General features: G+C 51.0%; 1 protein-coding gene across 1 annotated transcript; it reads left to right on the top strand.

Moving 5' to 3' along the window:
* The first annotated feature begins 594 nt into the window (after positions 1–594).
* On the top strand, positions 595–6,246 carry SPR (sepiapterin reductase). The gene is made up of 3 exons (XM_081255058.1): positions 595–1,055; positions 1,618–1,908; positions 5,405–6,246. The coding sequence occupies exons 1-3, from the start codon at positions 734–736 to the stop codon at positions 5,593–5,595; spliced, it is 804 nt and encodes a 267-aa protein (XP_081111184.1). The 5' UTR covers positions 595–733; the 3' UTR covers positions 5,596–6,246.
* The last annotated feature ends 9,169 nt before the right edge of the window (positions 6,247–15,415 follow it).

The raw sequence follows: 15,415 nt of genomic DNA, 5'->3' as shown, positions 1-15,415 counted from the left end.
ATGTGCGTTTTCTGAAGCACAGGCCTGGACGTACAGGCTTAGATGATCATTTGCGAAAACTTGAACGTGGGAGTAGATGGAATTGCCTACTAGGAAGAGGGTAGCATGAGTGGGTGCAGGATCCCTGGGAACACAGACCTTTAGGGACAGAAGGAGTGAGAAATCTCAGAGGCAGGGGAATCAGTGCGAGCACAGAGCCAAGTAGGGAGAAGAGGTCCTTACATCTGACGGAGGGGAGACTGTGTTCTCCCAAAGGTCGCTCCCGGGTAGGTGAGTTCCCCCAGCTCAGTAGGGACCCCAGTCCCTAAACTGGCATGTGCCACGTGCAGGGATGCCCAACAAGGAGCAAGATGGCCTGACCTGGAGGAAGTCACTTATGCAAGGAAGTTGGGCCTGGACTTCGGAGGAGAATGCATCCCAGCGTGGTACTGAACGGTCTAGCAGGGTAAAGGATGAGGCCCGCGCTCCGCACTGGGCTAGGATTTCCGGTGAGGCCCGCGTCTCCCGCCCTTCCGGTTTAGTGCCTTCGCGCTCTCTCGGAGATTGCAGACCCCTCCACTTCCACCGCCAACTGCAAAGAAAAGTAGGGGCGGCCGGTCTCTGCCCGAAGCCTTAGGTTCCCGCCCGCACCGGGCGGGGCCTCCTCCTACTCCCACCGCGGCCCCTCCCACCGCGGCCGCCCCGCCCCCTTCCGGGTTTTGGGAAGCGGTTCCAGTTTGCCGAGGTAGGAGGTATGGAGGACTGTGTCGGCAAGGTGGGCGGCCTGGGGTGCGCCTTGTGCGTGCTGACCGGGGCTTCCCGCGGCTTCGGAAGGACGCTGGCCCATCTCCTGGCCCCGCTGCTGTCGCCCGGCTCCGTGCTGGTCCTAAGCGCCCGCAGTGACGAGGCGCTGCGGCAGCTGGAGGCCGAGCTGGGCGCCGAGCGGCCCGGCCTGCGCCTCGTGCGGGTGACCGCCGACCTGAGCGCCGAGGCCGGCTTGCAGCAGCTGCTCGGTGCCCTGCGCGAGCTCCCCAGGCCCGAAGGCCTGCAGCGAGTGCTGCTCATCAACAATGCCGGTAAGACGCCCGCCGGCGTGTGAGCGCTTGGAATACTGCTTAGCGTCCAGTTCTGTTTTCCCTCCCTTTCACCTCCCCCGCCTCTTAGAACTTTAAAGGTGTCTCCTAGACACCTTTAAAGCCCTGGTTTCAGCGGGGTGTGGAGGAAGACCTGGTGCTCTCTGGGGCTCGTTCTCTCCCACTTCTTCCCCCCTTCCCGTTTCAACGCCAAGAACTTTTCTGATCTTCTTGCTCAGCGCTCTCTGGCGGAGGCGTGAGTTAGGGCATGGGGTCTCCCAGCAGAAGTAAATTCCCCCACTTCTCCAAATGGCCCCCAGAGTTCCCCGAACCCCAGCCCCAGAGAAGGGCACGCGCTTTCTCACTTTGAAGCTTCAGGTGAGTGGGAAGGTTCCCCAGGTATGCGTGTCTGCAGAGCTGGGAAGAGGGAGGCGTCTTCAGAAGCACTAGAGAGACTCCTCCTTTAGGTCTGGATGGGAAGGAGGTGTCTGGAAGAGTTTGAAGAGGGCTGGGAGAAGAGAAAACCCCGCCTGCACTGGGTGATTCCTAAGGTCTGTTTTTTCAGGCAGTCTTGGAGATGTGTCCAAACGCTTCGTAGACCTGGCTGACCCAGCTGAAGTGAACAACTACTGGGCTCTGAACTTGACCTCCATGCTCTGCCTGACTTCCAGCATCCTGAAGGCCTTCCCGGACAGTCCTGGCCTCAGTAGGACTGTGGTTAATATCTCGTCCGTCTGTGCCCTGCAGCCCTTCAAGGGATGGGCACAGTACTGTGCGGGGAAGGCTGCCCGTAACATGATGTTCCAGGTTCTGGCTGCAGAGGAACCTAGTGTGAGGGTGCTGAGCTATGCCCCAGGTAGGTGAAGCATTACTGCCATCGCTGTCCCCAGAACCAGCTGGTTACCCTTTGGAGACTGGGCAAGGAGCCTTCTCTGTCTCCTCCAGGAAAGGATCCATAGAATATTTTGTCCTTGAATCATCACTCCTTAAGGGAAATATAGGCTGCAAGAAAGTTAGTGCTGGCAGGGGCAGGGAGCTGTAGTTATCAGGTATGGATTGAGAGTGGACAGCTGCCTGGACTTGAGGGTGGGGCCAGAAAGTCTGAGATGTTAGAGTTTGAGAGATGATTAGGGTTTGAATTCCAGGCCTCTACCTCATTTCTTCATTTGAAACAGGGAAGATGCTACCTGTCTCACAGGGCAGTTTGTAGGACTGAATGAGGTAAAACATGTAAAAGTGATCCCAAACTGTGAAGGGCTATCTAATTGTTAGCATTTGTAATTGTTAGATAGGACTTATCACACTGTATTATCTTTATATCTATATATACTTCTCTACTTCTCTCTCTGCATAGGAAAGCCTTGAAAGCAGGCATTATGCACTATTCATCTTTATATCCCCAGCACCTAGTAAAGCACCCCACTGAGCCAGTCTGCAGTGAATGTTAGCTGAATGAAGAGCAGACAGACATTGTTGAATGCTGACCATCCCATGCTGAACTGTGCTGGAACACTGGGGAATGCTGAGATAAATAAGATAGAGCCCTGTCCTCATGAAAGTTAAAGGGTAGGGGGCCTTGTCGTACTTGGTCTGGTTTCTCATCATCCTACCATGATGCCACTGTACACCTTAAGAGTGAGGCTTCTATTTTCAGCTTGAGGTTGCTGGAATTAGAAGGTGGTGACATAGCTGTTGCATGATGTCTGAGCAACTTAGATAGAGATCCAGTAGTCTATTCCCCTTGGAACCCTAGCAGCAAAGAGGTAGATTAACCTGACCAAAGTCCAGATGCAGCATAGCCAGGATCAAACCTTGCCACCTAGGTCATGATCAGTGCAGTTTCTACTTCCTCATGCTCTCTAGTAGCCAATCCTCCTTCTCTCCCTCCCTAATGTAATACAGTTACTCTTGCAGCTAATATTCAACTCAGCACCCACCCTGAGCTCAGCCTAGGACTCACTCAGTCAACAGAGAGCAAATGGAAACCATAGTCAGGAGCAGAGCAAACTCTAGAGTGCCATGTGACTGGGTTACATTTCAGGGGGCTGCCCTGGACATTGTGAGGAAGTTGACAAGCCCACAACTAATATATTCAATGGTGAAAAGCTAAAAGCTTTTCCTCTAAGATCAGGAACAGGACAAGGAAGCCATTCTTCCCACTTCTATTCAACATAGTATTGGAAGTCCCAGTCAGAGCAATTAGACAAGAAAAATAAAAGGCATCCAAATTGGAAAGGAAGAGGTAAAACTGTCTCTATTTGCAGATGACATTATATATAGGAAACCCTAGAGACTTCACCAAAAAATTGTTAGAACTAATAATCAGTAAAGTTGCAGGATACAAAACAATGTAAAAAATCAGTTCCATTTCTATACACTAATAATGAAGTATCAGAAAGAAAAATTAATAGTCCCGTTTACAGTTGCATCAAACAGAATAAAATACCTAGGAATAAATTTAACCAAGGAGGTAAAAGACCTGTAAACTGAAAACTATAAGACACTGATGAAAGAATTTGAAGAAGGTACAAAATGGAAAGATGCCATGCTCATGGATTGGAAGAATTAATATTGTTAAAATGTCCATACTCTCCAACCCAATCTACAGATTTAATGCAATCCCTATAAAATTTCCAATGGCATTTTTCACAGAAATAGAACAAACAATTCTAAAATTTGTATGGAACCTCATGAGCCAAAGCAGTCTTGAGAAAGAAGAACAAAGCTCTCCAGCATCACTCTCCTTGATTTCAAACTATATTACAAAGCTACAGTAATCAAAATATTACGGTACTGGCACAAAAAACAGACACAATTTACCAGTGAAACTATCTAGTCCTGGTGTCTTGGAGAAGATAATTTGTGGTTGAAATATTAGCTTCATAAACTTGGATGTGCAAATCTCTTCTCAGAGATTTGGGAAGTTCTCAACTATTATTTCTTTAAGCTTTCTGTTCCTTTTTTCTCTCTGGGACTCCATAATACATAGATTGTTTCTTTTAATGGTAATCCTTCGTTCATGTAGTCTTTCTTCACTCTTTTACATTCTTTTTCCTTTTTGCTCCTCTGACTAGATAATTTCAAATGCCCTGTTTTATAATTCACTAATTTTTCCTGCTTGGTTGAGTCTGCTGTTGATCTCTATCAAATTCTTCAGTTCAGTCATTGTATTCTTCAACTCTAGATTTTGGTTTGTTTTTTTTCAAATGGTTTGTTTCTTTGTTGAACTTCTCTTTTTGTTCATGCATTGTTTTCCTAATTTCATTTAGGTGTCTGTCCGTGTTTTCTTAGAGTTCACAGAATTTCTTTAGGAGGATTATTCTGAATTCTTTGTCAGGCAGTTCATACATCTCATTTCTTTAGGGTCCGTCATCAGAGTTGTATTAGTTTCCTTCAGTGGTGCCATGTTTCCTTGATTATTCATGATCCTTGTGGCCTTGTGTTGGTGTTTGTACATTTGAGGAAGTAGACACCTCTTCCAGTCTTTATAGACTGAGTTCAGTAGGCAGAGCCCTTCACCAGTCAACTCTTTTAGTGATTCTCGGTGAGCCATCTGGTGATGTCCGTGGCAGTGTTGCCACTAGAGTCCTAAGGCAGGCTGTTGCTGGGGTGGGTACAAAGCCTGGGTCCACAGTAGTCATCCCGGCACTAGACCAGCTGGGAGTCTGGTTTGAGAGTGCCCACCTAAAGCCTAGGTTCACAGACACTGTGACCTACAGGAGCCATGTAGAGCCACGGGAGTTGGCTAGTGCTGGGGTGTGCCAGAAGCCTGGGTTCATGGGAGCCTGGTGCCATGGGAACCACCTGAGGCCATGGGAGCCAGCTGGTGCTGGAGTGGATCAGGGGCCTGGCTTCTCAGGGGCCCTCTAGGAGCCTGGAGTTCCAGGAGCTGCCTGGGGCTTTGGGAACTGCCTGGGGCTGCTGGGACCACTGGAGCTGGGTGTCAGGATGAGCTGGAGGCCTGGGCTCATGGGAACCCACAGGGAGCCACATAAGGCCATGGGAGTTGGCCTGGTGCTGGAGCAGGCTGACTCGGGAGCCCCCAAGGAAGTTGGGTGCTCACTTCACTCTTCTTCTCCCACGGGGACGGTGTCTCTCTCTGCATGTGGCTGCTGGGGCTTGGGGAAGGGGTGATAGGGAAGTGTGAATCTGTAGATTTGGTGGTCTAGAGGGACCATGTTCAGTGGACATTGGAATTTGAGTCTGGAGCTCAGTGGTGACAGTGTGGAGCCTTGGTGATCCTGACCATGTGTCAGCCAAGATGAGGTGTTGCCTCTGGCCACACCTGACTCCACCCAACTCCACACATACATCAGGGGCCCCTGCCTCATCTTCTTCTCTTCATCCCCTAGGTCCCCTGGACACAGACATGCAGCAGTTAGCCCGGGAGACTTCTGTGGACCCAGACTTGCGAAAAAGGCTGCAGGAGCTGAAGACAAAAGGGGAACTTGTGGATTGCAGGATATCAGCCCAGAAACTTCTGAATTTGCTGCAAAAGGACAAGTTCAAGTCTGGAGCCCATGTCGATTTCTATGATGAATAAGCCCATGTCCTTGGTTCTTAGGGCTTTCTTTCCCCTCTTAGGCATGCCCAGGAGTCCTGTGCCTCCCCACATCCTGCCACAGTGGCACTGCCAACCCTGCCTTATGCAGATAAGCACTCATGCTTACTGTCCTGCCCTCAGATCCAGCCAGCTATGAGGGCTCCAGGTGGCTGGAGTTCCCAGTTCTCAGGAGTCTGTATTGACCACCTTGAGTTAGGAGTAGGCTTAGGAGAGACAAGTTATGGCTGTTGGTGTTCTCTCTCCCCAGGAATAGAATTTTAGTACAAGAAGCTAAAAAACAGTAAAACAGAAAAAACAGTACAAGAAGCTAAAACACTGAAAAAAGGAGGATGGGTCTCCTGCCCATGGCAGGAGGGAAGAGTCCATGGGGAAGAGGGGATGAGCTAGGGCCAAATAGGAGGGCCTATGTAGATTCACAGATGGCCTGGAGGGAAGGGAGGACAACGCAAGTCTCAGCCCACAGGGAAGCTCCTTGCTCAGGGTAGCAGGACCTTCAGGTGAACTCTGTGTCCTAATTCTGATGCTTCCTCCCTCCAGAACCTACCGTGTATCCACCAGATGGGGGAAAGGGCCCCGAGAGTTTACGTACATGTTAAAGTCAGATACAAATAAAACATGGATTGTCCTTTATTTATTTTATTTTATTTTTTTTGGATTGTCCTTTATTAATGCCTGCTTTCTATTCTGATACAGGTCCCATGACTAAGCCCCTGGTTTGCTGGACCCAAGGGGTGTTCCTGAAGCAGTTAATCCAAACTTGGGGTGCTTCCCTTATGTCCTGCAGTGTTGTCTTGGGGCTATGTGCCTGTTCTCACTGAGCCCCACTCAGTAGCAAGCCCAAGTTCAAACAAAGTTGGCCTAGGTGACTTGCCCAGACACCTGTTCCTCCTTTATGCTTTTGCCTATTCTTACCCCAGTCTTTATTACCCTTTCCTTACCCTTGACCTATTCAAAGAGTATCCAGCATTCAGGGCTTGACTCACAACTACCCCAGCCCTTGGGGAAGGGTACTTTCCCTGGCTCGCTTGGATCCCCAATTCTGCCCTTTATCCACATGGCAATACTCTGAGTGGATTCCAGCTCTTAAGGGGGCCTGTCGTGTGCCCTCCTGGTAACGTCCATCTGGCCCACGGTCCTGGTCCTCAGTGGGGTGGACTTAGGACCAACATGCCTTTGGGGTAGGTGGACAAGATTCTAAGAGGGAGAAGCCCTGAGAAACCAGGGGTGCGACCAAACCCATCCTTCTGCAGATCAGTAGATGTAGGCCAGGCTGGGAGCTCCGCAGTGGTGGTGGTCTACAGCCAGCCAGCCCATTGTCCCTGTTCCTTATCTGGGGGGAGAGACCATGGTCCTTGTCAGCCATCTCAGGACTCAGCCCTGTATCTGATAGCAGGACAGAGCTCTCTGTTCCTCCTCACGCACGGCAGAGGGCGCACCAAGGCCATGCCTCCTGGAGAACCAGTGTCAGGGCCTATCTCTGGAGGCAGGCCCTGGGCCAGAGCTGGCAGTGCCCTGTTAGGTTCCCTAGGAGAGAGTGAGCAACTCATGCTCGCTCTTCATCCAGCAGAGCCTTTGCCCTCAGTGGAGTCAAAATCACTGTTCTCAGGTCCCCACTTTGCCACCCTGGGCAAGTTGTTCCCCTTGCTTCAGTTTCCTTATCTGAAAAAAGTAGATTATATTGGTGCCTCTCTCAAAGAGGCATTGTGAGTATTAAATGACCTCATGTTTGTAAATGTTTAGCACAGTGCTGGCATTGCAGTAAGTGCCTGTAAATGCTAATTTATTTCTTTTTAGTATCAAGATCCAGATCATCCTGGAGCCCCATTTGTATAGCCTCATCTCCACATGGCCAAGATGCCCTCCCCTTTGCTGACCTGTGGCAAGAACTCTCACTGCGCCGCCTCTAATCCGGACCTCAGTGGGACTGGGGTTCAGTGTGGACAGCTGGTCCTGGATTCACCAGACCCTCAGGAAAACGCTTGAGCCTTGGAGTCGAACCCTTAGCCCCACTTCCCTCTGTGTCGGAGATACTGTGGGTCTTGGGCAGGGCCTTATCTCTGGGCTTCAGTTTCCCTAGAACAGATGAGCTCTAAGATTCTTTCCTACAAACCTTTCTCTAAGGTGCTTCAAGTGTGGTCAGGCTGCATCTGCTGGCATCAGATTTGCCTCTGCAGGTGAGGCTGTACAGCCTGGGCTACCCCTTCTATCGGGTGGGTGTGGGACAGATTTCCTCGCCTGGCCCTTGCTCCCATGGGAGTGTAAGGGCAGTGTAAGTAAGCGCAACCCTACTTGATGTCCCGTGGGGTTGACTCCCTCTCCAGAGGGCTGGTTGGCCAGGACTTCAGAGGAGGTAAGGCTGGGACTTCATGAGGAGTACCACATGTCCCCACAAGGTGGCGAGGCCCTCCCACACCTGACATATCCTCTCTGAGCTCAGAGATTTAAGAGCCTTGGAAAAGACCCTGGACCTGTCTCTCTTCTGGACTCTCAGGGGCCCCCAGGGAGCTGGGGAGGCAGAAAGAGCTGGGATCACTCCCCGGCCGGCTTCCCAGGCCTCCTAAGTGATCCACGGGCTCTGGCCACATGGGCTCTGGCCCAGGTCTTGCTCCTTAGCCTGGACTCAGCCTCCCCAAGTCCTGCATCACTGGGGCAGGGAGACTTTCTTGCCAGCCTCCAGGGACTAGCCATGAGTGTTCTCAGAGTGCAAAGCCTGGCCTTGGCCACCACACACAGGAGTGCACACGAACACACACACAATACATGCCTGCACGTGCCCAGAGCTCAGCTGCTTGCCGTGCAGGGCCTTGGATTAGCTGAAAGACAAACAAGGTTTCTTTGTCTGTGGCGTGAACGAGCTGGTAGTTTTTCGGTTTTGTGTTTAATATCCCTGAGCTGGAGGCCAGCAGCTGGCCTGTGGGAGCAGGAGAGTGAGGGGAATATTCCAGGCCCACCCCAGGGAGCTCCAGCACCTCTGTCTGTGAGCATGACCAGCTGGGACTGGGCTGGTCAGAAGCTCCCTCCCCACCCCCAATTCCTGTCCTTTGTCCCCTGAATAAAATGCAGGCTGGTGCTTGAGTTCACTGTTAGCTGAGGCTGGAGGTGCAGAGATGCTCCTACCTCACCACTCAGGAAAACCCCCTGGGGCGGTGCTGACCCTGCTCTCTCCGTGTCTCACCTCAGAGCTGGGCTCTGGGATACTGCCTTCCGGCCTCCCCTCCCCCAGCCTCTCCCCACGGAACACGGCCCCCCTGTGCTGATGTGTGTGCAGTAATTCCCACTCACAGTGCCCAGCCCTCACCACTGGGGTCCTATGTGGTGACAGGGAGGTGGGCGAAGGGCATTGCCAGTCGCCGGGGTGGGGCCCCCAGAGCACCTCACAGTGATCTGGGCTAGAGGAGCTAAGGGGAGTGGGCCTGAAGCCACTAGGCAGCTTGCAGGGACGTTAGCTGAGGATTCACTCTGAGCCTCTGGGACCAGCATGGGGAGGATCAGAGCGTGGCTGGAGAGAGGAGGGAATGAGCCGTCCGTGCTCCCCTGCCCCGATCCCAAGGTCTTCTGCCTGCAGTGCTGGGAGACGGGGCTAATGCTGGACGTTCTCTGGGACTTTTGAAGTAAAGCCCACCTCCCCAGCCCCACCCAAATTATTGTTATTCACAGCAAGACTCCCCTAGCACCCCCTTTGTCTCCCATTTCACCCATCCCCTCAGCCCTAACTGTCCTTAGTGTGAGCTGGGAGAGCCCTGACCTTTGATTTTCAGGAAGGGGTCAGGAAAAGAAAGGAAGGGAGATGGAAGTTTCCTTTTTCCTTTGGGGGGTCCACCTCTCAGGCCCACCCCCAGCTGACTCCATGGGCTCAGATGATTCCTCAGCTGACTGACCTGCAGGCTGTCTAGTGGTCTCTTAGCCCAAGGCCTATGTCCCCCGTCCCCACCCCCAGGGCAAGGGAAGAGAGGGGCCTAGCTCCCACTTTCCAGACCCGGTGCCTCCTCTTGGGGCCACAGTGGTCTGTCTGGCCCATACTCTGGTTCGGGTCTTGGTCCAGCTGCTGCAGAGGTCTTTCTGGCCAGGCCCTGGGCTTCCAAGGCCCAGCTTGACCCTGGGGATCCAAGGTCTCAGGCTCAAGGGGCTGTGTGTATCCCATGGACCTTACCCAGACTTAATCCACTGGGACCTTGTTGAGTGTTTGATGAAAAATGAATGAGAGAGTGAGCAAGTCAGTGCTCTAGTGGCCCACTGCCAGGTGTATAATAAAGCATTTGAAAGGGCTTGGGTGTGATGACCGGTGCCTGGGAGTCAGGTCCCTGCAGACAAGCCCCCACCCAGCCCAGGCATCCCATGTGGGGGTTCAAGCCCCCCTCGGATTGCCCCTTGGAATTCCTAAAGGAAAGCCTGCATGTATGTATTGTGGACATAGGTAGGACTGGCCTGTGTCAGAATCACCCAGCGAGTTAAAAAAAAATCGCTCTCCCATTGTTTCTCCTTTACTGCAGACTCCAATTCAGTGGATCTAGGTATGTCCCCACTTGCGCTACAGCATTACAAAGTGAGCTGTGAAAAGTCATGAATTAATTTAAAAAGTGAGCCGTGAACCTTGCAAACCCAGGTAGTATTGGCAGAGATCAAAGGAGGCAGCCCCTCAAAGAAGGGGAAGTTCAAGGGACAGAGTCAGGCTTAAGGGTTGGGGTTAGTCTGAGGTCAGAACTAGTGAGCAACGTATGGCCAAGGTCAGGGTCATTGTGAGTCCAGATCTGGGATCAGCACAGGGCCATGGCTAGGCTTAGCTTGTGCTGGGAGTTGGGAATAACAAGGGAGATAGACAACTTTGGGAAGCAAAAGAGGCCTGCACATAAATGATGAATGACAGGGTAAGCTGGCTCCGTAGGAGAAGAAGGCCAAGCCTGAAGACCGTGACCAAGGCAGGGAGGGAGGAGCTGCTCTCTCAGCCTCGGGATGGCTCCAGATTCCACCACTCCATCCCCCTGGGCAGGAGCCGTGAGCCCAGGGCAGGGACAGCTGCATCGTCCTCTGAAGCAAAGCGGGCTTTCTCTAAGGGTCTGTCCTTGAGGCCTGCCGGGTGTGACAGGAAAGGGACCGGGCTAAGTGAGGGAGCGGAGAGGAGGCAGGTCTCCTCTCTGGAGCATCCAGGACACACAGAGAGGGTGAAAGACAGAGGCAGAGTGAACAGGACAGTGAGAGAAAGATGCAGAAACACGGGGAGGAAAACAGACAGAGACAGAGAGATTTGAAACATAGTGAGACAGATTTAGATAGAGGGAGAGAGAGCAAGAGAAGCCACACACACTCACACACACCCGGGCGTGCGCTCACACAGCAGCCCTGAGCCTCGCTGGAAATAATCCCACTCCGACACAGGGCCTCAGCTGCACAGGCGGTGCCGAGCTGTTACCTTGCACATCTGTCAGCTCCAAATGTAGAAGCTGTCATAGGGTTGTGTGTGTGAGTGTGAGAGAGTGTGCATGTGTGTGCGCTTGTTCCTCCCAGAGGATGCTGAGGCCTTCGGAGATCCCGAGGGCCCGGAGGCTCTCCAGGAAGTCCACACCCAGGGAAGCAGGCCCACTCCCTCCCGGCCTGCACGGGCAGAGGCCCAGCACCAGACTTGGCGTCTGTGGCCTGATTTGGCCTCTTACAGCCACGTAGCCCTGGGCAGTCGGAGCAGCTGGGTGTCCTCACTTTTCAGGTGGGGATGTAAATAAAGTAGCCAAGCTCCCTGGATCCCACAGGGGTGGTGATGAGTGCTGGCCTCCCGTGTGTCTGTTACTCCTGGGATCTCAGGGATCCTTGGCAGCCTCTTATTGTAGCTGGGGATTCCTTCTGTGGCTGACTCCTGACCTCCGGGGACGCATCCAGCATGCAGCTCCCTCTGCAAGCACCGAGGCCATTGCCCTGCTCTGGCTGGCTCTTCTCGCAGCTGATTTCCCTGCTGGGCCCAGGGATGTGATTGGACACTGACTCTGGGCTACAGAGGTCTGAGAACCTCAGATCCTGAGCAGGGAGAGTGGGCATAAGGCCCAGGGATGCTAACCCCTTTCTGGTAAGGAGCCCCGGGGGGGAGCTCTGTCTCCCTTCTCTTTGCTGAGCCTCTCCAGGTTTTCATCCCCGGCCCGCTATGTCAGGAAGTTCTTTTTTGTGTTTGCACGCCCTCCTGCTTTCATCTAAACTTATCGTAAGGAGATTTTACAGCAATGAGGAAGAGGCCTCAGAAACTATTCAGAAAGGGGAGCAACCTTTTCAGCCTAAGAAAACAGGAACCCTGGTCAAAGGGACCCAGCCCCTGGGTCAAAGCTCTTCCCACAGTTCCAGGCCCACTAGTGGAAGCCTCCCCAGACCCACAGAACTGACCCTGTCAAGATATGGGGAGTCCAAAGGCCCTGCCACCCATCCCACCCGCTGGCAGCCTCACCCGTGACCTGCCTCATCAAAGCCCATCATGACCCCCAGGTCATCTCTCCCTCTTTCCCCAGATCCACCATCCTTTCTGCCCAAAGGTTGGATGGGACATTCTAGGCAGGCCTGTGTTGCTCAGAGCAGGGCGTTCCAAGAGAGGACATGAGGCCTAAGCCCTTGCGTCTGTGGCTCCAGCCCTGTGTTCTCAGGAGGGTTAGTGGTCGTCATGCAGGGTGTGTTCTTTCCTGGGGTCAGGGTCTCTGTATGCACATATGGATACATATGAAGCGCACATGGGCCTGCCCTGGCCCCCAGCCAAATGTGTGTGTGTCCCCGTTTGCCGCCTTAGTATTAATATTGGTTATATGGATGCTTGAATATTTGGCTCTGCTTATGCAAGGAGGGGGAATTTGTGTAACTGTGTGTATACCTGTGTATAAAAGTTTAGATGTAAAACTTGCCAGATAACAGTGTTTGCATGCAAATGTTGGTCTGGGTGTCTGTCTACACATACCTAGAAGGCAATTGTGTGAATTTGAGTGTAAGTGTAAACTACTGTGAGTGCACACCTGCATTTATATTTGCATAACAGTTGGTTTGTATGTTTAAACCACGTATGCATACAGCAGTGTGCAGACGAGATTACGTGTGATTGTGTGTAACCACATGTCCCTGGTTGCTCTCAGCTTATAACTGGGTGTGCATGTGTATACATGAGACAGGGTATGACCTTGCAAGCCTGAACCTGTGCAAAGCTGTGCATGAGATTTAACCAGCATGTGTGTGTGTGATTTTGACAAATGCAGGTGTACTTGAATAAAGGGGTGTGTTCGGGCCTGTGACTGAGGGACAACTGTGTGCTGACAAACTCCAGCCACCCCTTAAGCCATGTCCAGCGAGAAGGAAATGTATAAATGTGTTTGTTAAATACAAAACAGAAAGCAACAAGATGCCAGGTCCTGCAGTGGTAAGAATAAATCAAATAAGTTTCTCTCTCTCTCTCTCTCCCTTTCTTTCTCTCCCTCCTCTCTCTCTCTCTCTCCAGCATCTCAGCCCCTCTCTGGCGTTGTTCCCTCACACCTAAGCCCAATGGTGTTTTGCAGTCTTTCAGCTGTTACCTCAGTCCCTCCTCGCCTCATTCCCGATTCACTCCGTTGCTATAGGTATGTTTGAAACCCCAGCGTGGTAGATTTTAATTAGTCTTCCTACAGATGGCCAATTAACATTCATTACTTTTGCCTTGAGCGATTAATTATGAGTTTGGATAGAAAAGGAGAGAAGAGGAGAGGAAGATGGGCAGGTGAATGAAAGAAGAAAAGAGATGGGGGTTTGATTGGGAGTTTGGAATTTTTACACAGAGCAGGCTGGTGGGGGAGAGGGTGGGAAAGAGCCGTTTGAATCCCCTCACTCCCAGCAGCCTCCCTCTGCCCACAGCTGCTCTGGGCCCCTAATCGGCTCGGCTGGCCCAGCCCTCCAGGAAAATAGAGCTCACACCCTCCTCTGGGCACCCTTAAGCCTTTGGTGTTCCCTGACCCCAGCTTCTTTCATAATACTGGCCCTCTTCTCTTTCGTGCCAGAGCTGGGTGGGAACTATGTCAGGAATCGTCCAAAACGCAGCAGATAACCCAGAAATGAAACTCTGCTGACATTCACTCATTCCTCGAAACGTAGCAGCTCATTGTACAGATGAGGAAACTGAGGCTCAGACAGGAAATGACTTCTCCTGCTCGTGCATCTCTGGAGGAGAGTCCAGCTCTATTGACCCCTGGCCCAGCTCCCTCTCCGCTGCCACCAGGGTGTTTATAAAGACTTTGTGCAGCGTTTAACCTTACGGGCTGTAACATACTCATCTGCATCAGACAGAAGTGTTCTTCAGGGCTTCCAACATAATTCACATCCTCCAGTGTGTGCCCGACTGCCGAATGCTCACGTGGCCTCCCAGCTCATTAAAAGGCTCCCTGGGTGATGTTGCCTGGTTTAGGCTGCAGCTATGTTCCTAATCCTAACTTCATTCCAGGAATGGAGGATAGATCCTAAATGTAAACAGCAGTCTTTCGGGTGGGAGGATCATGAATGATTTTTGTTTTCCTCGTTACAATCATCTGTATTTTTTACTTTCTCCAACACAAATATACGACTTGATCTATATAAAGTATATTAAGTATGACTATATGTCACTTGAAATTTCTTCAAAGTATATTTGTAAAAAGAAACAGAAAAGGAGTCCATATTTGATTATGATCTTTTTTAAAAGACTATAAATGTGTACAACAAAAATTTAACACAGCTTATCATTCAAGCTGCTTATCAACTGCCTGGATTCATGTCGCAGTTTTGTCTCCTACTTAGACCATCTCTCAGTTTCCTCATCTATCTGCCAGGTTGAGATACAAAGAGTACTCATCTACTAGTGTCGTGAGGATAATGCATGGAAACTCTTACAATAGGGCCTTGTATCTAGAAAGAGCTCAATAAATATTAGCTATTAATAACAGTAAGATTTTTACAATAATGATATCTGAGTGGTGGAACTTTGAAGAATTTTTATGTAGCGCTTTTTGCTTTACAATATATTAAAAATTTTCCACAGTGAAAATTCATTTCCTTGGCAATATGAATTAAATGTAATGAGAGAATAAACAGAGAAAGAGAGAGAAAGAAAGAAGGAAGGCGGGAAGGAAGGATTTATACCGTTCAAAGCAAATGCAGCTCTGCTGTTTTTTCTATCAAATGTCTACTGTTTTGCTCATGCTGCGGTGAGTGCAGTTGTAAGGCCCCTGGAGGTCTTACACCGTGACAAACACTCTTACCTCCAGGAAACTCCCTCCCTCTCCTCTCCTGGGTGACTACGTCTTCCTGATTCTTCACATCCCCGGCGGCCTCCCTTGGCCTATCCCACTCCTTGCTTAAGCTTGGCCTAGGGGCCTGTCTTGTTGCGTCTCCTTCATTTTGGGGTTGTATGGCTCACACAGTGCAGACTATGATTGTTTGGACCAAAGTTTCCTCAGCTCGGGGTTTGGGTGGAACAAGAAATGGTGGCATCTTTGATATTGTACTGCTGCCGTGTTGTTCCCCAAACACCTCCCACCACCCACTCAACACGGCTCACACTGTACCATCAGTGTCTGGTTGCTTGTTCTGTTTCACCCAACATGCTACGAGTTAAGCTCCATAACAGGGCAACTGTGCTTTGTTTCACTCACTGCTTTGTCCTCAGCACCAAGTACAATGCTTGGCACATAGTGGGTGATCAGTAAATATCTGTCGAATATTGGGAAAGTGCATAATCACACCGTTCTATACATTTATAAAGGTCTTACAGAGATGCAAAAGGTGAACACGTGTTACAGAATCATTTGTGAGCTTCAGACTTCTCTGGAGAGACCTGGTAGAT

This window comes from Mesoplodon bidens (assembly GCF_964165515.1).
Source record: "Mesoplodon bidens genome assembly, chromosome: 14".
Taxonomy (NCBI): Eukaryota; Metazoa; Chordata; class Mammalia; order Artiodactyla; family Ziphiidae; genus Mesoplodon; species Mesoplodon bidens.
Note: the sequence above shows the minus strand (reverse complement) of the source record. Positions and strands in the feature narration are given on the sequence as shown.

Coding starts and splice junctions, on each gene's coding strand:
- SPR (XM_081255058.1), top strand. CDS start 734: ATGGAGGACTGTGTCGGCAAGGTGGGCGGCCTGGGGTGCGCCTTGTGC. Junction 1,056..1,617: donor GCTGCTCATCAACAATGCCG/GTAAGACGCCCG, acceptor CTGTTTTTTCAG/GCAGTCTTGGAGATGTGTCC. Junction 1,909..5,404: donor GGTGCTGAGCTATGCCCCAG/GTAGGTGAAGCA, acceptor TTCATCCCCTAG/GTCCCCTGGACACAGACATG.